The 24,043-nt window shown below is 34.9% G+C and overlaps 2 protein-coding genes across 3 annotated transcripts in view; both read left to right on the plus strand.

Moving 5' to 3' along the window:
* LOC125832840 (uncharacterized) overlaps positions 1 to 24,043 on the plus strand; it is a 592,533-nt gene that overhangs the window by 209,123 nt on the left and 359,367 nt on the right. The gene's annotated exons all lie outside the window — the stretch shown is intronic.
* Positions 5,320 to 5,760, plus strand: LOC125832839 (uncharacterized). Its single transcript, XM_049512034.1, has one exon. The coding sequence runs from the start codon at positions 5,320 to 5,322 to the stop codon at positions 5,758 to 5,760; it is 441 nt and encodes a 146-aa protein (XP_049367991.1).

A 24,043-nucleotide genomic window follows, 5' to 3' on the forward strand; every position in this document is an offset into this window, starting at 1 on the left:
TCAACTTCGGTGGTTATAGGGAATAGCTTGTTTGTTAGTGAAGTGTACATACAACAATAATTATCACTCAAGTATTGTGATGACTTCATGGAGGCATTGTATGGGAGGATGTGTAGGTATTCAATTGGTTGTTTTGGGGAAGAAGATTATATCATAAGTGAGACTTAGTTGTGTTAGACAAGAACATTTGTATGAAGAAGAACTGATTGAAATTCTTGATCGCGATGTCTGAAAGCTAAGGACATGCGAGACAAGTATCCCCTGTTGTTCAGCGATTCAAGCACTACTCTACCCTTACTTTAGCTAGTCTTCCCCAGTTGTTCACTCGGGGATGACTGATGGGTAAATTGGTATCTATTATAAAGACCTAATTTCCGTCGTTAGGGAAAAGACAATAGAGAAAGAATTGGGGTCAGAAAACTTTTGGTAGTAACTTGGAATTTCCCAACCTAGTCCATATTTGGATGAAATCGGAGTCAGTAAGGCGTAGGAAAATCTTGTAGCAATTGGGTAGTTTAAATATGATTTTGATTACATAAGTAGTTAGATAAGTCGTTAAGGAATCCGTATGACTTTACGGAATTGAATTAGGGTAAGTAGAACTCCCGTAATCGATCTTAGCGTGAACGGTATTTTCTGATCGTCATTGGTTAAAGGTGTGTTATGAAATGGGGGTCTTGGAAATTATTAAATAGCTCACTGTTTCATGCAAGCCGCTTTGGCGGTGCTGCGGTAGCGGGGTGAGGGTTGTTATGGTGGGCCAGATGCGTCTTAAAGTCGTAAATAAACCCAAGACGAGTTAATTCTGCACTTTTCAGTTTTTAGAGCTAAGGAACGAACCCTAGGCGATTCTTGACAGTTTTCCACCATTCTTGAGGCTAAAGGTAAGATTTTAACTCCTCGAATCCATTTTTCGATCCGTAGAACGTAATCTAATAGGTAAATATCAATGGGGAAGGGTTTTGATCTCGAATCTATGGTGGAAACAACCCTAATCTGGGTATGGGGATCAAGGTTTGACTTAAGGTTGATATTATTGATTATGATCCGGGTAATTGGGTCTTGATTGTTGATCCTTGCGTATAATTTGTTGTTTTGTAGACCTAGAACAAGCGGAAAGAATCCGGAAAGGGAAGATTCAAGTGCCTTAGGGGATTCAAGCTTGGATTCGAGGTAGGTGATGGTTGTGATTTCATGTTGGTGTGATATATGTTTGTAATTGCTCATTATAGTACATGTATGTAAGCGAATGTTACATTCTGGATCACCCTAATCGTAAATGAGGATAATTTAATAATTGTATGCCATGAATCACCTCTTGTTGTATGATTGTGAGAATATACATTGTAGTTGTGGTTTGTTGAATGGATCGGGTGTTACGTTCGACACACTAAATTGGATCGGTTGCCACGTTACGACATAGAGATGAGATATGTTACCACATTCCGGCATAAATATGGGATTGATTGCCACGTTTCGACATAAACATTGGATCAGGTACCACGAATCGGTATACTAACACTTTGGATTTGGGTTCCATAAGAGGACCATTGAATTTGGTTCCGTGAGAGGACCATTGAATTGTGTTGTGTATCTACTTATGATGATTACGTTTATGTCTAATGATGATTGATATTGGAAGACTGTATGTTGCTCTAAAATGATGACCAATCTGTATTATTGAGAACGTGGAATGATATATTGATCCTGAAAAGATAACTAATATTGTATATGTTTGGTATATGCCTATTTTATAATGTTGTGGTTACTTGCATGTGTTTCACTTATTGGGATAGCCACGTGATCCTACCAGTACACTGTGGTTGTGTACTGATACTGCACTTGCTCTTTCTTTGTTGAGTAAAGGGCATCTTCATGTGGCTATTGATAGACCTCAGCTAGGTGACTATTGAGCATGACCGAATTCAAGGGTGAGCCAGTTCTTTCAGGCTGCCATGGATCTTTCTTGTTTAAGTCCACTCTTTTCGGACTCCGATTTTTGTTTAAAGTGTTGTTTAGTTTCGGAGTTGTACCCCTTGTTCTTAGACTTGTCATTAGTAGAGTTTTGGTACAATGACTTTCCGGTTCTAGGGGTTGTTCTTCCGCATTAGTTAGGTTAGTTGTTTGTTAAAACCTTGGAGTTTATGGGGACTCCATTTTTATTGTCATTTAAACCTGTTTCCGTATCTTTAAATGCATTAGTTTTCATAAAAAAAATTAGTTTGGGTTGTAATAATGGTTCTCCCACCGGAGGGTTAGTGTGGGTGTCAATCACGATGGTCTGGGTCGTGACACAACATGGGTAAGATGTTGTATCATCACGAGGCTCATAGTGATGGTTGTCAGTTAGAGAAACTCCCAGTAAAGTATGCTTATATATATATATATATATATATATATATATTTCAGTTTAGTAGTTACTTTCATTACATCCATACATAAGATTATTAATTAAATTATTTTCATCTTAACTTATGCAATTATTCAGCTGAGCTACTTTTAACCTTTTTGTTCAGTTTTTTATTTTTATCAGCCCAATTACATACTTGTACATTCAATATATTGATTTCATTCAACCTATATCTTTTCATGATGCATTTTCAGCTACATAGGATCTTAGACAAGCATTTAGTTGAGATCACATCATCTGTTCGTTGGCTTTTGATGAGACCTCCTTGCTTTCGAAAGACTCTAGTTTAATGATTTGTTAGTAGTAGTATTCTAAGGTGACGTGGGTCTTGTCCCAACACCTATCTTTATACAGGAGAGGCTTCATAGATAGAATGTCTTGCAGTATTTAGTTTCAGATAATTTAGTTAAATCTTTATATTTAATGCTCAGTATTTTCAGATAACTTTAAAATTTAATAAGTAGTTTTTAAATAATTATTTAATTTTGATTCTTGTGTATGCTTGAGTTAGTCTTCCACTTGTAGTCATTCATGATGAGTGTTCGCCTGCAGACCAACAATTATTCTCAATTGTCGTCCACGTCAAGGATGTAGGCTCGGGTCGTGACATAATTACAAGTTAACCACAAAAAATCATAAAAAATTAAATTAGGCAAAGCCAATGCGGCCAGTGTATGCATCAAGTAAAAAGTCTCAAAAATCATATCACCGGCTGCCCCATGGCTCCCTGGGACAATTGTGGAACCCGCTTGAACTCATCAACATATGGAAAAAAGTAAAGATTGGAATTCATTATGTGCACCACTAGAGCTCAGCAATGTATGTAGTGTGGATGTAGTGCAACCCGAAATCATTCTTCGGGCATTCAATAACATAAAATAAGACCATTGTTCGGCTAACCGTAACAATCCATATATTTTTTGAAAAATTCCTTTAAAGTTTAAAACCTCATAAAATAGTATGATACCTCCGGAACCATATCTCTATAGTAAAATTTATAACTTTTAAAGTAAATATCTCTTTTAAAATAAGATTCCAAGAAAATGATACAATTTCTCTTAAAATGCCAAACTTTCCAAACCATGCTACTAACACAAAATGGACCTACAAGAGCTCATAAACTGGCAAAAATATCATACGACAACAATTTGTTTATTTGTGGACTAACGATAACTCTTTAATTATGAAAGCTTCTAAAAGGGGGAAACTCAAACAATACTCTCTCGACCACTTCTAGAAATGGAGAGGGAGAGGAAGAAGGAGGAGAAGAAGAAGGAGAAGAAGGAGAAGAAGAAGAAGAAGAAGGAGGAGAAGGAGAAGAAGAAGGAGAAGAAGAAGGAGAAGAAGAAGAAGAAGAAGAAGGAGAAGGAGGAGAAGAAGAAGGAGGAGGAGGGGAGGAAGAGGAGGAGGAGAAGAAGAAGAAGGAGAAGGAGAAGAAGAATATGAGGAAGATGAAAATGAAAAAGAAGAAGAAGAAAAATAAAAAGACAAAGAAGACGAAGAGGAGGAGGAGGAGGAAGAATGTAGAACAAGGAGGATAAGAAGAAAGATGCAGATAGAAGAAAAGAAATCAGACTTGCATTTCGATTGCAATAAAGAAGGCCGAATAAGCTTGTTTCATGTAAATTTTGTAAATTCAACTAAAAAGATGGTAAGTAAAGTGTAAGAGCTGACATTATGCATAATTTGTCATTTGTTAATTTATGTTTGGCCCAAATAAAAAAAAAGCCCATAAATAATTTTTATTAAAAAAAAAATCTCATATGTTAGATCAGTCACTTGATGGACGGACCAGATTAAGCTTAAGCTTCTATAAAATGGTCCTCTCTCCATCCATTAGGGTTGTTAAATATTCTCTACAATTTTTCATCACTGACGGCGGCTAGGGAAAAGAGGTAACTAATTTTTCAACTCCGCTTTCACTTAGTTTTTCTCATCAGGTATACCATCTATGTAGATTTCTATGTTAGATTAGTATGTTTAGGATCCTATTTTGTATGTTTAATATATGTGATAGTGTGAACTTTTGTGCTTGATGTTTATGTTTTTTAAAAAATATCTAGGGCATTAAAGGAAGACTAGAAAAGATCCTTAGGATATCTTTGTGGAGAAAAACTTTGATGAATATTTTTACATTGTTAAGGCTATTCATTGACAAAAAAAAAAAAAAAAATCAAATAAAGCCCTACAAGAACTCCTAAAAGAAAATTCATTATTTTAATAAATTTATAATAGTTGCACCATCAATCAATTATCACATAATGCTAATTTGGAAAAGAGCTAGCCATCAATATCATTCTCCAGCACAATTAATTAATGACATATGATCTAACTAATTTATCTTACTTACCCGCTTAGCCTATTACTCAACGTGTTATTACTTTTAAAAAGTAAGTTTATAAATAAAAATTTATTTATATAGTTTTACATAATAATATTTATTTTACTTAATTTAGTTCCAAAATAACTTTTTTAGAAAATTGTTTTTTTCCCAACACAATTGATATTAAATTGAAGTTATTGATTTTTTTCTTCAAACACTTATAAGAGCGATTTAATTAAGCGTTGATGCATATACAATTATTAAGTATTAATTATGGTTAAATAATATTATGTATTTTACTTTTAATTTATTGATTCTTAAAATTAATTATTTAATTATGCGATACTATTCAAGTAAATATTTACTAATTACTCTTAACTATTTTTTGACAAAATGAAATTCTTTTATCATGAATAATGACTTTACTTTTCATATTTAAGTTCTAAGTATGATTCATTTATAATATATCAATCTACTTAAATAAAAGTAGTAAATGTCAACTTTTGGTACAAACGTAAAATTACAAACCAAATTATAAATGAATTTGATTCTCTTCATTTCTCATGTCTCTAATAAAGGTTAAACTATGACGGAAGAGCTTGATCAGAACCAAAAGATAATGTCATTGAGGCGTGAAAGAAATTTTCTATTGAGGAAAGTTGATATGTTAGAAGCGATTCACAATGTTGCATTAGAAGCCGAGGAAATGAAAATTGGGGTCCTAAAACAGAAGCTTGACCAACTAGAGAGCACTGTAATGTTTTACAAAGGTGTATTTGATGCAACGGAAAGGGAAGTTACAGACCTAAACAAGAAGCTCCAGGAACAAGACAACAAGCAGTGGAAAATGAAAATGGGTTTATTGTATACTGTGAAGATTGCGTTGGCGAAGATTCAGATTAAAGAGTTGCAAAATAAAGTATTTGAAATGGAGAATAAATTGAAGATTCAAGACAATGAAATTTCTCAAAAGCTTATTAATGAGAACATACAAGTTGGTGAATCTTCTGGTGCAAACATAGATTGATATGCAATTTCTCAAAAGTTTATTATGTAATACTTCTACATGAATTTTGGTGACAATTTGTTTTTTTTCTGAAAAGAGCCTTTTTATTGGACTTATTTAATAGATTTGTAATCGCACTTTCATTGAATTAAATCATTTGAAAAAATAAAAAAATGAGTAAACATAAAAATACAAGGTAAGTAATTGAAATCCATAAACTACAGGTCGTATAATGTCCTTTTCACATATTTGAATGAGAAAATGTTTGACTTTTGTCCATTACAATATTTTTAAGTGTTGTAAAAAAAAAATTTTAAAAAAATTTGCTTAAGACTTTGTGTCACTTCTAATCAAGCAGTATTTTCAAGAAATTATTTTAGAGAATCATTTTTCTAATATTTTTTTAATACATAATCTATGTTGCCCGGATAAATAATATAAATATTTTTTACGTATTTAAGTTATGCAAATCTTTATTTGTTATATATTTTACAATATTCAAATGGAAATGTAGTGCATGAAAGCTCTCATTGTATTCGAAATTCGAGAATAAGCCAAACAAAGGTCTATTTTATGTAGCCTTATAGTCCCTAAATTATTTTGTACTAAAATAATTCTTATAGATCATATATTTGTCTAGATATATTTGAAACATGGTAAAAAAGTATATTTATTAGGTTAAGGATGGTATATCTATATTGATATACTCAAACATCTACATATAAAAAGTTACAACAAGCCAAGTTAGCATTTGACATAGATTTGATAAGATTTTGAAAATCTAATCTTTAAATATTTTTCAATTCTCAAGAAACTTTAAATATTCTTACCAAGTAAAATGCAGGTCAAACATCACTGTCACCCTTACTAGGTAAGTCAGAACCCAACTATAAGTAATATTTTAAATAATTTAAAATAAAGCAAGGTGGAAGAAAATTAGACAAGGAGTGGGGCCTTAGTATAGTTATATATATAATAGTACTAAGGATACAAAAATAGCTCGAAAGTTACCAAGAAAGCCATAAATATTTTCAAGAACAAACCTCAACCTGGTGTCATTGGTACAAGAGAATCTAAGTACATAAACAAACTATGTACAATAGTTTTTTCTAATCAAAATATAAAATATAGAGACAATACAAAAAAGGGAAAACAGTAAATCTCCAGATGGCAAGAGATTACCACGATCAAACAACGACGGCCTCAAGAGGTCTGGAATCAATGGGTGTCACGACCTAAAAATGAACGTGATGGATGTCACAATCCAAAAATGGATGTGATGGCACTCCTCTTATCCCACAAAGAAAACTTTGCCTAAAACCCATATACTACAATAAAATGCGAAAGTAAAAAAAAGTTTAACAATAAATAAAAACACAGATAACAAAGTGAACTTCATTAAACCATCAAACCCTGATTGTCACGGCATATGCCAATAATATAGTACAACAACTTTGAAAGGAAACAATCAAATATCAATGACATTGTCTCTAAAGTAGAGCAAGATCATAAATAGGAGTAAGAGGTTTGCTGGAAAGGAAAGCAACCACCTCACAATACTCCATAGAAAGCCTCATACAGGATGGGAAGATGGAGTATCAGGAAGATTCAGGCTCGTATGTAGTAGTAAGGGGTCAGTATCAAACAATACGGTACCCAACAAACAAACTCATAAACACAAATTCAAGTAATATATAATACGAGTACTCTTAACACTCCAACCGAATATCCACAAATACAACCTACATAAAACCAGCCAAACCTAACATTGCACAATTTAAATAGCTTATAACTCAATGACAACACTCTAACAATTTTAGATCAACAATACACAAGATAAATATCATCAATCACAAGTTCAACAGAAAAACACTCACAAGTTCACCATGATAAAGATATGCAATATAATGAGAAGCAATGCCAAGTATGGTATTGCATGCCTAACCTAGTGATACACACCCTCTGCCTCTTAGTCCGGAAACCATGTTGACATATATGTCCATACATCTGTCATGACGTGCAACATGGATCTGGATAATAGAATCCCTTATGGTGAATGGCACATCCCTCAATTAATTACTTTCTATGATTTATAGCCGTAATTATCAATTGCAACATTCCAGTTGTAACACCCCAAATTTTTTTAACTTAAGACCCAAATCATTCTTCATTTGTGAATAAGGTCGTATCGGGTGATTTTTAAATTACCCATATGTGTAAAGTTCAATTCTTTAGTGTGTGAATGAATTTTGATATCAATTAAGGTCAATAGAATCTCCTAACAAAAAGTTGAGTTGAAAGTTTCCTTACCGATTAAGTTTTAATGTAAGATTCTACTTGGGTCAGCTTCAAACGACCATATCTCTTAGAATATAAAGAGTTACGTGGCCCATAGCCTATCAAATTAAAGATATTTCAATCCTATTTTTAATGCCACCAATTTCGAAACAATCCAAATTTTGAGTAAAAAGTTATAACCATTTTAGTAACCTGATATAGTGCAGTGACAAATTCGCCGACTGGAAAATATTAAAAAGGGTCATTTTTGTCTTTTTACCTCTAAGAAAACCCTAAACAAATTTCTTGACTAATTAAAGACCCAAAGTAATCAGATTTTCATCTCATCATTCTCTTCTCTCTCAAACCCTAAGAAAAAATCAAAGTAGAAGCCTTCATTCAAGATTCTTTCAATCTTTTTCAAGATTCTTCTTCAAGATAAGTCTTTCTCCAAGAATTTCATTCTTTCCAACTCAGATTCCTCCATACAATTATGATTCATTACTGAAAATCATAATTTTTTTTGCCATAAAGATTTCAAGAAACTAATTCAAGAATCTCAAGAAACGTTTTCTTGAGTGTTTACCTTCAAGCTAGGGTTTCAAGGCGCTTCTAATCAAGTTCTTCTTCAAGATTCTTCAACATTCTTCCAGAACGTTGTTCTTCCAGGTATGTAAGGCTATCATAGTGTTGGACTAGTTTGTCCTCACTGCCTACATCTACTTTCAAATCAGTAAAAGAGAAATCTAGGATTCTACCCCTAGATTTGGATATTCTGGAGATGAGTTTATTTTGACTTCTCGAGTTCCTTTTTATTTTTTGGAAATTCTATTCCTAATTATTGAATTGCTATATGTTATGCATTAAGATTCTTGAGTTGATTCGTTCATGTCTATAATTCAGCATGAACCCTATGAATCGAGTATTTTTGAGATGAGTAGCATCGTTGAGTTTCCATATTGCTATTAAAATCCCTGAGTTGAGTCGTTCATGTCCATAATTCAGCATGAACCCTATGAATTGAGTTATAAATCTTGAGAAGCTTTTTAAAGTAAACACTTGAGTTTAAACTGAGTTTTTGAGGAAGTAAAGATGAGTTTTGAGAAAGAGTTTCTATAACATGATTAGTATGACAATCGAGTATGCCATCAATGTTTAAGAAATATGGTATCTAGTTATGCCATCAATGTTTATGCAGTATGACTTCCCAAGTCATTAATGATCATATCACAATATGATTTTGATATATTTTTAGAAAGAGTTTTCAAGTATGAGTCGAGTAAGAGTATAAGGGGACTGAGTGTTCCCAAAGGTATCAATTTTTTCATTGATAAAAGAGAAATTTTGATTTCTAAATGAGTTATGAGTTTAAAAGATATTTCAAGAGCAGTTACCTCGTTTAAGAGGGTAGTTTGAGAAATTATCTCAAACTAGAGGAAGAGTTATACTTTTTAAACATATGAGCATGAGTATATATTATTGGGAGTAGTATTAAGAATCGATATGGGGATGAGTTCAGACAACTCAAAGTCCTCATAAACCATGTATGCCAACATAGGTAAAGGATCATACTTTTTAGATGATTCCTTATTACTTTTTTAGCATAGCTTAGTGGATCCACTTAGTTGAGGTGTCCTATATTCCGGCAAGATATAAGACAGTTCTGGCAGCATGGCGAGACTTTGTGTCATCATGTAGCTCATTGTGATGGTTGTCGGCTAGAGAATCTCCCAATAGAGTTTAAGTATATTTTTATATATCACATATTATGTTGAGTTAAGAGATGAGAAAGTATTTTTCAAAGCTTTAAATGATTTAACTCTTTTATTTCTTTACATTAAGCTTGAGTACATTGTTATCTATTGTCGTCCTTTCTTTCAGTTATTTGTTACTAAGCCATATTACATGCTCGTACATTCAATGTAATGATGTCATACGACCTGCATCTTTTAATGATGTAGATATAGGTTATTAGGATCCTTAACAAGAGTCTGTTGAGATCACTTCATCTGCTCCTCTTCTTATGAGTGAGACCTCCTTGCTTACAGAGTACTTCAATTTTATGAGTTGTTAGTAGTAATTCTTTTGAGGAGTCGTGGGTCTTGTCTCGACACTCATCTTTGTATAGTAAAGACCTCATAGATAGACAGTTTTGGAGAGTCTTTTAGATTCACATATTCTATTTAAAACTTATGTTTCGTACTCAGTATATTCGGTGAAGTTTTGAGATTCGGTAAATTGTTTTTTAAATGTTTCTTTCAGTTTGATGCTTATGTATGCTTGAGTTAGTCTTCCGCTTGTAGTCAACTGGGATGAGGGTTCCCTTAAGGACCAACAATGGTTCTCGAGTGCCGGCCACGTCCAGGGTGTAGGCTTGGGTCGTGACAAACTTGGTATCAGAGCATAGAGTTCAAGCATCTTAGGTTGTCTATGAAGTCGTGTTGGTAGAATCTTATTTATGGTTGTGAGGGCCCCACTTCTATAAATGAGGGACTACAAACACTTAAGAAAAGCTTTCCTTCTTTCATACTCTAAATCGTGTAGTAGAACTGTGCCACAAGGAATTTATTCTCACTTGTGCGTCCTCATATTCATTTAACTACCCCTCATACTAAAGGTGGTTGAAAAGTAAAGCCCAAGATCCTTACGGATGAGTTATTTTTAGAAATAGTCTTGAGGAAGTCATGAGAGTCCAGAGGGGCTTGAGAGAAGCCCATGAGTGAGTTAAGTGTTGAGTTTTAGAGGAGTGCACTCATGTTCATACGAATCGTGCATTCAAGCTAAAAGAGAGATGTAATTTCTTCTCTAAACCTTGTTCCAATTAAGACCCTTATGAGGAATTTTATTTATAGTTTGGGTAGTATTCTCACCCGAGAGATAGTATGAGTTATGAGATTATGATCGATAGTGGTGAAAGTGTCCAAAGTTAGAGGAAGGTATGCAGAGGTTAAGTTATCTAAGAAAGGGAGATAGTGATGAGGCAAGGTATGTTATTATAGTCATGCACCTAGTAAGTTATTAATGATGAGTTTTTCCTTATGGATAGACTAAGAAGTGATGAGTTGTGAAGATTTCATGATAAAAGGTTAAGGAATAGTTACTAGTCAGGATGAGTTAGAATATACTTTAACCAAAAAGGAGTTTATAATGATCTGTCATTCTGTTAGTAACGACCATGTATAGGTGTTGAATAAAAGAGCAGGAGTATTCATGAGGTGATAGATCTAAGCTAGGCTTATAGTTTTTGAGGAAGAGCCCATAATATTCAGAGGGTTACAGAAATAATTCGAAAATGATGTATAGCGATTGGGTATATAGTACTTAAGTGTTGAAAGGAAGTGTGACGGTAAATTGTAAGTATGAAGACTGAGAGGTGAAGATTGACTACTTGTCGTGAGGTCTTAGTGAGCGAGTGTTTATTAATTTTTATCTAGTAGTTGTAAGTTAGTATAGTAAGCGAGCAATCATATTGATATCTAGGTTTAGTAATAAACAAGCTTGAATTTGAGATGAGTGTCATAATCAAAAGAATGGCTACATGAGGGTGATGATGTTATTCTTGAGATCTGATCTAGTAGACTTGACATAGAGTAGGTGAGGAATTGAGATGTTAGTTGCAATGAATATGAGTGGTACAAGTGAGAGATCCTAACATTTAGATACGGGCAGCGAAGTGTAGCTAAGTCATAAGAGTAACAAGAGAATTAAGAGGTGTAACCGAGATTGTACGTAATCAGACAAGGTTCCAATTAAGTATATGATTGTTCATGTGTGCCTAGATAGTATATTTGAGCTTTTAATATAGAATAGACAGATGTAAGCAGTGTTTTTTTCCTTAAGAGTTAGATGAAGAGGCCTTATAAGCCTATGAGAAGAGGTTAATATAAGCATCTTAGAAAGAGGTCTTAGAAGGAGTCTTAGTACTTGCTTATAGAGGGTTCAGTAGCCATGAGATAAGCCTTTCTTGAGTATTGGAGTAAAGGAAATGTAGACCAGTTTAGAGATAATGGAAAAGATCCATAGCTTTAGAGTGTCAAATCCAAACCTAAGGGGGAGATGATAAGATGAGAAATCAAGTCAAGAGTTGAGAATAAGATAGTGATGTCTTCAAAAAGAATTCTAGAGATATATCAACCCATTCATAATATTGTGTATTCCTCAAGTTCAGTTATTACAACATCTGGTTGATATTCCTAATATCAAAATTGTGTGTATGACCTATGTTTATACACTTTAGAGAGATTTACATCTATGCTTAGCTCCAGAATGAGGGGCAAAGACTTTTGCTCATTAATTTCAAGCTTAATCCAGAAATTTATGGATATAAGGCTCATGATATGAATCTATTCATATAAGTATTCATGTCTCACAATATGTTGAGTCTCACAAATTCATGATTTACTTTCAATGGCTAGCAACATAATGTTATGTCATGCATATTCTTATATCAGACATCTTGAATGAATCGTGCTTATAATCTTTTGCCCTAAAGTTCTTTTAGTAATCCTTTTTAGTTTTGAGAGTGGTGTTGTTGATAGTAGTTGAGTAATGATAGAAGGAGAGGGTTGATGTTTTTTATTGTGGTAGTGGTAGTGGTAGTTTTCATATTCCATCTAAAGTTATAACGTGTAGGAGGAATAAAATGGTTATTTACCATGAGTAATAGTGAAACGAGAACAATTAGTCAGTTCCTGGTAGTAATGTGTGAAAGTTTAGTTGGTAAAAGTGACGAGAGAATAAGGAATTCTTGTAAGGATTGGTTAGTAGGAGTCCATGGAGTAGTTATAGTACTAGGCTTGAACGGTGTTGGTAGCATGTGGATGAATGCATGATGCATTAGGTGTTTCTTGATATGGGCTTAAGGAGAAGTATTCTTGGGATGAGATTCCCTATAGAGGTATAGAACCTAAATCTTGTGGTTTAGATAAGTATAACCATCTCATGTTTAGAACCTTTTGAATTAGAGATTAGGCTTGAATACAGTAAGAGCAAGCAATTTGATTTAGACGTTTGTAAGAGTAGTCACATACTCTAGTGGGAGCTAGGAGTTACAGCTAATGAAGTGTAGTAATCAGAAAGGAGAGCATAGTTTAGAAGTGTTGCAAAGCGTAAAAGCTGCCTGTAATATCATTCAAGGAATAGTAGTCATATTCTTACTTCATGCCTAGGTACACTTGTTTCATATCACGGCCTGTAATCTTGAAATCTTATGTGAGTTTCGTGCCAAGCATGCTTGAGTCCAGTTCGAAACTCTTGGTATGAATCAATTCCGCCTTTATTAGTAGACAAGATCAGAAGTCGAGAGATATAATGATAGTATTTCATTTCCCTTTCACCCTTAGTTTAACCATCATTCGAGGACGAATGGTCCTAAGGGGGAGATATTGTAACACCCCAAAATTTCTAAATTAAGACCCAAATCATTCTTTATTTGCGAATAAGGTCGTATTAGGTAATTCTTAAATTGCCTATATGTGTAAAGGTCAATTCTTTAGTGTGAATGAATTTGGATATCAATTAAGGTCACTAGAATCTCCTAACAAAAAATTGAGTTCATAGTTTCCTTACCGATTAAGTTTTAATGTAAGATATTACCCGGTCAACTTCAAACGACCATATCTCTTAGAATATAAAGAGTTGTGTGGCTCATAACCTATCAAATTAAAGGTATTTGAATCTTCTTTCCAACGCCAACAATTTCGCAACAATCCAAGTTTTGAGTAAAAAGTTATGACCATTTTAGTAACCTGCTATAGTGCAGTGACGAATTAGTCGACGGAAAACATTAAAAATGGTTGTTTTTGTCTTTTAACCTCAAGTTCAAAGCCTTTCTACCGGCTAGGTTTTTTGCATTAGTTCACATAAATTTCAACTTCAAATGACCATATCTTTCAATATATAAAGAACTACGTAGACCATAACCTATCAAATTAAATCCTTATGAGGTTTCTTTCAAACGCCACAAGGTTTACATCAATTTGAGCTCGAAAAAAAAATTATGCCCATTTTACTAGACACGGTCTTGCCACGTGCTGGCCGCGTGGCCAAGGAAATTTTCGCGCGCTAGCGCACCGAGGCAGTAGCTACTTCCTTCCTACATGGTTGATTGCACACCTAAGGCATTTCCGAGCAGGCGTTTGAGGCTTTTAATCTGCAAAGATGTAGTTCACATCCCTAGTTAATAAATTTACCCTAGATAGAAAAGTTTTCAAGAAACTAACTTCCTCCAAGGTTCATCCATCATACAAGGTAAGTTTTGACAATAGAACTTCATAATTTCTTCATCTTAACATGAATGAATAACTTCTACTCAGGAACTTCATAGATTTTCAAGAAACCTCCTCAAGAATACATCTCCAAGGTTCAAGAAAGGTTTTTTGGTTCTTCTACTTCCAAGATCATATTTTTCTTCGGTAATTGGAGCGATTAAAGTATGTAAGACTTCAATGAGAAATTCATTTCTTCCTCGTGTCCAAGATTTATCATTGTTCATGAACTAAATTCCAAAGCTAGGGTTATCAAACCCACTTTTGAATTCATCAATAATTATGACCCGGATTACATGATTTCTTAAATTAATTATTCACGATTAAAGATTCTTGACCTATGTACTTCCTTTTTATACTTAGTAAGATTTTACATTGTTGTTCTTGTGAGTTATTGATATTACATTGTTATGATTTCATGAATCTTATATTTCAAAGAATGATTTTAGAATCTTTATGCTATTATGAAAACTATTTCAAATATTTATGAGCTAGCAAGTTAGAAGACTTTCTCATGATTTAAGTTATATACATGACTTTGAAAGATATATTTTAGAAAGATTTGAGATTTGACTCACAAGTTATATCTTGGTGTTACCCTTTATTCAGATAGACAGATAATTTACCAAAGTATGAGCATGTCATATAAGTATATTACTTTGGGAGTAGTATTGAGCATCAGAATAGGGTAAGAGTTCAGATAACTCAAATCCCATAAACTATGTAGCCATCGTAGGATAGGATCGTACCAACATTCAGACGACTAATCACTGCCTCAATAAAGCCTCTTAGTGGATCCATCAGTTCAGTTGCGTTCTATATTCCGACAAGGTATAGGAAGGCCCTAGCAATATGGGTAAGACGTTGTATTATCTTAATGCTCATAGTGATGATTATTGATTAGAGAAACTCCCTAGAAATGTAAAGAGCATTTTATTATATATATTTAATCAGTTCAGTGGTTTACCTTATTTCTTTTAATGTGAGGCTTAAATGATTTTTACTTCATGACTTTTTTACTTTCAGTTGAGTTGTTATTAGCCATTTTCAGTTCTCTTATTATTGCATTCAACAATATTACATACTCTTACATTCCATGTACTAATGTGATTAGACTTGCATCTTTTTATGATGAAGATACATGTGTTCAAGATCATCAACAAGTCTATCGTTGATATCACCCAGCTTTTAGTGAGGCCTCCTTGCTTTCGGAAGACTCCATTCATTTATTTTCTTTAGTAGTTTTATCTAAGGTTGTCGTGGATCTGTCTTGAAGCCTATTTCAGACAGAAGAGGCTTCATAGATAGACTGTGTTAGAGAGTATCTCCTCAATCTAGTCCTACGACACGTCACCTGGTCTACGAATTGTAGACCTTACTCGTAGACCTCACATTACAAAAAATCACCTAAGTCTAATTGCCTTTCCTTTATTACACTCTATAGTCTGTAGCACCAACTACGAATCATAGTTTATACCCATCAATCACATGTCCTCCAAAATCACTAAGTGCAGAATCATCCCATGGGTACAACCTACGGCACGTAGTCCATTCGACGACTTGTCCTGTTAAATCATAACTCATTATCAAAGACTTGACAATTTCCAAAAATTCAAGCAAGGTTCTACAAAACCCTTCCTACGACCCCTAGGACTCTTGACGATAGATAGGTCAAGTCGTAGCACCATACTTCAGCAAATTTTCTAAACTTTCTCAACCCAAACTAAACTTCCAATTTTCGAGGTTCTACAGAAGTCTATATTCAAATCTTTTGAATTTAAGTAGGAATGCAAATGTCTTGAGCCCAACCACCCAGTTTTTTATGCTCAACTTTCACTTGTTGGCAATTAAGACACTTGGCCAAAAACTCCACAATCTTCTTCTTCATTCCATGCACCAATAGATTTCTCACAAATTGTGGTACATCTTTGTGGCTCCCTGGTGAATAGAATATCAAGAACTATGAGATTCCATCAAAATTTGATCCCTCAATTCATCAACATTCAGAACACATAATCGACTTTGGTATCGGAGGACACCATTTTTCCCTTGGGAGAAAGCCTTAATGACATTTTTGGAAATCAAATTCTTCAAATCGACTAATACCAGATCAAGATCTTGATTAGCCTTCACATCTGATACAAGAGACGATTCTGAACTATTCTGAACAATCACACCACCCTCACTCGAATCAACTACGTGAACACAAAATTGAGCCAATCTATGAACATCAGGAACTAGTTGTTTCGTACCATCTTCAACATGAGCAACACTTTCATCCATAGTCGACTAAGAGCATCCGCAATAATATTCACTTTATCGGGATGATAAAGGACACTCATGTTGTAATATTTTAATAACTCAATCCATGTCCTTTCGAGACGATTCAAATTGTTTTAGGTGAACACATACTTCAAGCTCTTGTGGTTAGTAAATACGTCCACATGAACACCATATAGGTAATGTCTCCAAATCTAAAGCAAATACTACCGCCGTTAATTCCAAATCATGAGTCAGATAATTCTTCTCATGCACCTTCAATTGCCTTAAAGTATAAGAGAGGACTTTTACATGTTACACTAAAACACAACCAAGAACAATCTATAAAGCATCACTATAAACCACAAAACCATTTGATCCTTTCGGTAATGTCAAATTAGGGGTTGAAGTGGGTCTATCCTTTAACTCTAGGAAGCTCTTCTCACAATCTTCTAACCATAGGAATTTCACCTTATTTTGAGTCAATGTCATCAAAGACGAAGTAATGGAGGAAAATCCTTCACACTCAGTCTTCTTAGAATTGACTTGTATACCTTCACCAGAGACAATATATCCAAGGAAATAAACGGACCTCAACCAAAACTCACATTTACTAAACTTAGCATACAATTCTCGATTCTTTAGAATTCACAACACAATTCTAAAATGCTCAACATGCACATCCTCACTCCGAGAGTAAATAAAAATATCATCTATAAACACAATCACTAACATGTCAAGATATTATTTAAAGATCCTATTCATTAAGTCCATGAATGTCATCGGGGCATTAGTCAAACCAAACGACATCACCAAGAATTTATAGTGACCATATCGAGTTCCGAAAGTCATCTTCAGATCACTTTCCTTTACTCTCAATTGGTGATAACTTGACAGAAGATCAATATTTGAAAAGAAACTTGCACCTTGGAGTTGATAAAAAAGTCATCAATCTATAGAATAGGATACTTATTATATATGGCAACCTTATTCAATTGTTGATAGTCAATGCACATACAAAGTAAACCATCCTTCTTTCGTATAAACAACACCGAAGAACCCTATGGCGAGATACTCGGTATAATAAAACCCTTATCTAGTAAGTCCTTCAATTGATTCTTTAATTTCTTAAGTTCTATTGGAGCCATTAGGTAAGGAGGAATAGAGCTGGGTTGTGTATCTGGGAGTATATCAATACCGAAGCCTATTTCCCTTTCAAGAGGAATACTTGAAAGATCATTGGAAAACACTTCTGGAAACTCATTTACAATCGAAACTGACTTAAGAGTAAGGGTTTAACTGACTTAAGAGTAAGGATTTGAAAATTTGTATCCCTAACCCTAATAAGATGATAGATGAAACCCTTAGAAATAATTTTCCTAGCCTTTAGGAAAGATATGAACTGACCCTTAGGCACTAAATTTCCCTCTTTCTATTCTAAGATAGGTTCGTTTAGAGCCTAGAATGTGACTGATCAGGTCCAACAATCAATGGAAGCATAACAAGAATGAAGTCAATTCATTCCAAGAATAACATCAAAATCTAACATATTAAGGTCTACCAAATCAACATGAGTGGCTCTATGAGAAACAGAAACATGGCAATTTCTACAGACTCATTTAGCAATAATAAAATCACCAACATGTGTAGAGAATGATTAAGGTTCTAAAAGAATATGAGGATAGACATCAAATCTCCTATCCATATAAGGAGTAACAAATGACAAGGTATCACCTGGATCAAGAAAAGCATACACATAAAAAAGAAATACTTTCAACATATAAGTCACAACATCCAGAGAACCCTCATGATCACGTAGAGTGTGAAGAACTTAAAAAAAATTCTGATGAGGGGCAAACAAACCAGAACAACTAGGTTGAGCTTGCTTGCCATCTCTACCCTTATTATCAAGCAACGAACAATCTCTCACCTTGTGACCAGTCTTCCCACAAACAAAGCAACCATCTATACCATCTAAGCATTTTCTGATATGGCTTTTCCCACACTTTTGCAAGCGAGAATTGAAGATCCATTTTCCCCACCTCCTTGAAGGTTAGGTTTAGACACTCTATCTTTGTTGAACTTTGGAGCAGAAACATTAGAAGAAGCTTGATCAGAGAACTTTTGCAAGAATTAAGGACGACCATGTCCACCGGACTTAGAATAAGAAAAATCACCATCGTTGGTCCTTGCCCTCTTAGACACTATGTATTTCTCCTTAAGATTCTCCTCTTCAATTTGTTGGGCATGTATCATCAAGTGGGAAATATACATCTCCTTGATCAACATGGAAGTATGACACTTTTTGACCACCATTTTAGACATTTCCGACACAAACTTACTCATCCTTTCCCTAGAGCCGGCAATAATAGTAGGAGCATAGTTAGACAACTGAGTGAACTTCAATGCATACTCATTGACATTCATATTCCCTTGAAGGAGATTAATGAACTCAAGAACCTTCGCCTCTCTCTTCTAAAGAGGATAGAAACGATAAAAAAAATCCATTCTGAATCTCTCCTAATCAAAAGGAACCGCATCAATATCCCTCTCTTCCTTCCATTGGTTGAATCACACTTGAGCAACACCCTTAGGTTGGTAAGAGGCTAAGTCCACCTTTTCCACCAAAGACACTATCATAATCTCCAATACCTTATAATTCTCATCAACAAACTCTTGAGGATCCTCATCATTTTTTGACCTATGAAACTTTGGGGGATTAATCCTAGTAAAGTCCCTCACTCTTGTTGCTATCGTACCCACAATTGGTTTCATGGGAGCAACGGCCTTTCTATTGATTTGGGTTGTCATAGCTTGAGCCAACACGTAGAACTGGGATCAGAATTCGACATAAGACACTTGCTCAGCCAAAGGATCGACTGGCACATAATGAACCTCGGGCTCTATAATTCTTCTTGTGTTAGCTCTTTGAAGAGGCATTTCTTGAAAAGCATCAGACAAGAGTTAGGAGAAAGACATTTATTGAGATAAACTTTGTGGCACGACTTTAGAGAAGTGAAAGAAGTGAAATTTTCTAAATGCATCATATCCTCATATTAATAAAATTGGTGCGCTTCACACTTATGAATAAGACTCTACTCAATGCGGCTTGTTAGACATCCTAGGACGTTTTCTAAAACTTTGCTCTGATACGAAGTTTGTCATGACCCAAAGTACTGCATAGGTAGGACATGGTGAATAGAACCTCGAGAGGCCCTAAACAAGTCACTTGACATAAGCATGACATAAAGGAAATTAAACAAGAGAGAAAATAGGAAATATAAGCCTTATATCATAAAAGGAATGTGAACATAGGTGTAAAATACTAAATTGTGTCTGACATAGCCTTTCTAAACCTCATAAGAGTGGTTGGGATGTAACTTATTCATCACGTACAAGTCTAAAACAACAATATAATAATAGAAATATAGCATAAATGGTTCTATCCTCGAACGATAAGGACTCGCCAATCTTAAATACTAGTAGAGCAATTCAAGCTAACTACGAGCGGAATGAGGAGCGTTGGATCCTATATTATGAGATAATGTAGATATAAATATGCATTAGTATGATGAATGTACTAAGTATGGGGAAATATGCATAAACATAAACACGTTATCATAAATGAGTTAGAAGCGTGAATATGCAAGACCAAGTAAATGCATGAGAAGGTTTAAAAGTCAAATTCATAAATGTCTACAAGGTCAATGCATCTTAAAATCATAAAGAAAGCTTTCATAAAATCCTTTGAGGAAAAACATAGTTCATTTGTGAGGTATTTAGCGTTAACAGATAATAATACCATGTGAGTTATAACATGGAATTTGGCATAACCCTCACAATGAAAAGGTGAATCTACTTACAAAGATAAAAAAAATTTATCATTCATATTGATAAGGTGGATCCACTAGTTACGTCATATAAGACAGTCCTAGGGGACACATAGTTTGGGACAAGGAGATTGTTTCTAGAAACTTGGCCTCTACTAATAGTGAGTCTTCATATCTATGTCCTTTCGGTGCTTAGTAAATTCCAATGGAAAATACATAATTATAATCAAATCAAAATACTTGTAAAGGCAAAGATTAAGACTACCAATCCAATCATAAGTCATAATAGAGTAGCCCCTTTCAACTCATGATTTCATAAAACTCTCATATTAGACAACTACCTTTCTAAGCATCTAAATCATGATTTCTTTCAATTGTGAGAAACCCTTTCACAAATTATTGATACTTTATCTTAAAAGTATCATTTAGTCATAAACCATTCTTTTCATAAGACATGCATAAATCCATAATCAAATTGATGATCATAGTTCATAAGTTAATATGTTTTTTTCATAATTCATGCTCATTAAGTAGGCATAGAAATAGGTACATTTGAAATAAATTGAAAATCATGTAGTCTAATCAAATCTTGCACAATAAGATTGAATATAAATAACTGAATCATAATAGATAGAACTCATGGAGATTTGCATGTAACTTTAATGGAGTTGGGTGAAATCAATTTAGGAGATTGAGATTCTTTTGGGATCCAATGGATGAAAAGGATCCATTGGTAAATTCCCAAATACGTTGATAATCAAAGCCCTAAGATTGCAAGGAGAATGACACCTTGAAGCTTGAAACATAACTTCCACCTTGAGAGCTCTTGGGAGAATTTAGAGAAAAAGACTTGAGGGATTTTAGAGAAATAAGTGAATGAGGGGATATAGGCTTAGTCTTAGGAGTAAAAAATTTATGGGGGTAGTTATAAGGACAAAACGACTTAGTTTAGGGGTTAAATCGGTAGGAACAGATCCCTTAATAAAAATCTGATGTACAGGTCTACGGTTTGGACATGCAAACTGTACTGGTCAACCGTAGAACCTATGATTGGAACCCAAAAATCTAGCTAATTTCCATGAATCATTCCTACATACCATTAACCATTCAACTGTAATACCTTAGAAAAATAGACTTGGACTTTTCAGCAGAAACAAGTGAACCACGGAGGGGTTCACGAGCGGTGATTAGGCCCACGGTCTATCAACCTTATAGTGGTTCACACCCACCCCGAAGTGGTGGACCACGGGACCCTTCATGGGCTGTGGACCACCACATGAGTTGTGGGAAGGTTTGTGAAGGCAAGGTAGAATCACTCGAGCTAGGCCTTAGACCACGGAGCCCACCATGGGTCGTGGTTGTAATGACAGGTCGTGGGAGGATTTGTCGTCCTGATCCAACAGACCCCCAGCCCAAGTGAAGAAACACAGTGGCCTTCATGGTCCGTGGTCCTTCACAGGGGTCGTGGTAGGGCTCCTGGTTGGACTCCCCCAGAACCAGTAGACCATGGCCAAGAACCATGATCCACTTGATGGGTCGTCGTCCCAATGACGAACCGTCAGTGGCGCCGTGGTTGGCCTCGTCAGCTTTTAACTTAGAGTTGTTTTGGTCTTTTCCCATACGCATTTGGCATTTTAACTATGTCGGTTTACACCTAAACTACGTCGTTTTACTCAGTTTAAGCATAATGACTTAGTCAGAACCTAACCAAAACCTGTATTCACCCAAAATCACCAAAACTTAGAGCAAAAAGAGAAGAAAGAGGCGCCAATTTTCTCAAGAACACGCAGTATGTTTTCTTTAGTTCCAGCCCCGAAATCAAAGGATTTCTCTATAGATTTTGTCACTAGGTATGTGGGATTTCACTAGTGGGTTCCTTTCATCCACTAGGTCCCTAGAATTCAGTCATAGCTTTGATTCTACATGGCATGTTTAGACCTATGGTTTCTAGATCCTTGGATAATTGTTGTGATTTAGCCGTTGTAGTATTCTTAATCAAAATATCATGATTTCTTGGAAACGGTGTTTAATTCCATGCATAGTGCTCAGTACCCTAGTTTGTGTAGATTCTCTTAGTTCATGAATTGAACTTGCTAGGTCAGTTAAACAGATAATCATGCTTCAGTTTTGAATGTTACATTATCAGTATATAAATGTTGCATTCTCATATTTGCATGTCAGTATTTTGAGTTATTCTGTATGTCAGTATCTTAGTTACATTTCATTTATATACATATTCAATTAGGAGTAGACTTAGCACCGAGTTGGACTAGGGTTTAGTGTACCCTCATAGTCTCAGAACTACATGCCCCCATAGGAGTATAGGTCCCCTCTGTTGGGCATCAGATTTAGTGATTACGCCAGTCATGCCTTAATACCCTTGGCAAGGTATATTGGGTCCTCTCAATTGGGCGTATACATCGGACTCCATGTTTAGTTCACGTGGTTTTATGTAGGTTAATAGTAGATTCCACAGTCAGACTCTTAGTGCATTTGACCAGGTTTTCAGTATATACTTCAGTATTCAGTTTAGCATGTCATATTTATGATTAGTACTTTGTCATTGCATTCAGTTTTGCATTTCAGTTATCTTTTCAGTATTTACATTATTTCCCAATTTACAATATTGCTCAGTTATGCCTTGTTTCAGCTTATATATGTTTGTTCAGCTTAGTATCTATATACTACATGCTCAGTACATTCAAAGTACTGACGCATACTCTGCGCTACATCCTTTAATGATGTAGGTTCTGGTACTCAACATCCAGATCGCGCTTAGATTGATTCTCGATCCGCATTCAGCAGCTTCAGTGGTGAGTCTTCATACTTCGAGGACAATAGACATGCTTTCATTTTAGTCTTTTTATTTAGTTTTCAGTTTTTTTAGAATTAGTTAGGGGCATGTCCCAACAACTCGACTCAGTTAGAGGCTTTTTCAGACATAGTAGAATTAGCTTGACTTGTTGAGTTTGATCTTTCAGTTGTTATTAAACTCTTAGTACATTTCATATATTCAGACTAGTTGGGCATTCCCCATATTCAGTTATCCACTGTTCTAGTATCCGCATGGCATATGTTTTATTTAGTATCTCTCTGTATGCTTATGATATGCTAGGCACAAGGTTAGCTTGGGGTCACTCGTGATCCTAGGTCTTGTGTTACGTCAAGGGGGTAGCCTCGGGGCGTGACAAACTTGGTATTATAGCGTTAGGTTCAACAGTCCTAGGATGTCTGAAAGTCGCACAAAGTAGAGTCATTTTCATGGGTGTGAAGTGCACCACATTTATGAGGGGGAGGCTACAGAGTGTTTTAAGAAAAACATCACTTTCTTCGTATTCTTATCATGAGTGAGTATGAACTCTATTCAATCTCCTTCCGACACTTATTCTTCACATTTCGAAAAATGCCTCCCATAAGAGATAACGTAAGGAATCAGCCAGCAGCTCCAGCAGCTCCAGCAGACCCATTGAATAAGCAAGTCATGCATTTCGAGTTCAGGGTTGATTTCCAAGTACTTGCTCAGGCCACTACTGATGAGTCCAAGATTTGGACTCATTTGAGACTTTGTTTTGATAGTTTTAGTGTCCTCAAATGCCTAATTTATGCTAAAGACTGATGTTAAACCCTTGATTTTTAGGTATGTGAATTGAGGAGCAAAGCAAGGACACTAAC

Source organism: Solanum verrucosum, unplaced genomic scaffold (genome assembly GCF_900185275.1).
Source record: "Solanum verrucosum unplaced genomic scaffold, falcon-dt-bn FXZP01000037.1, whole genome shotgun sequence".
Classification (NCBI taxonomy): Eukaryota; Viridiplantae; Streptophyta; class Magnoliopsida; order Solanales; family Solanaceae; genus Solanum; species Solanum verrucosum.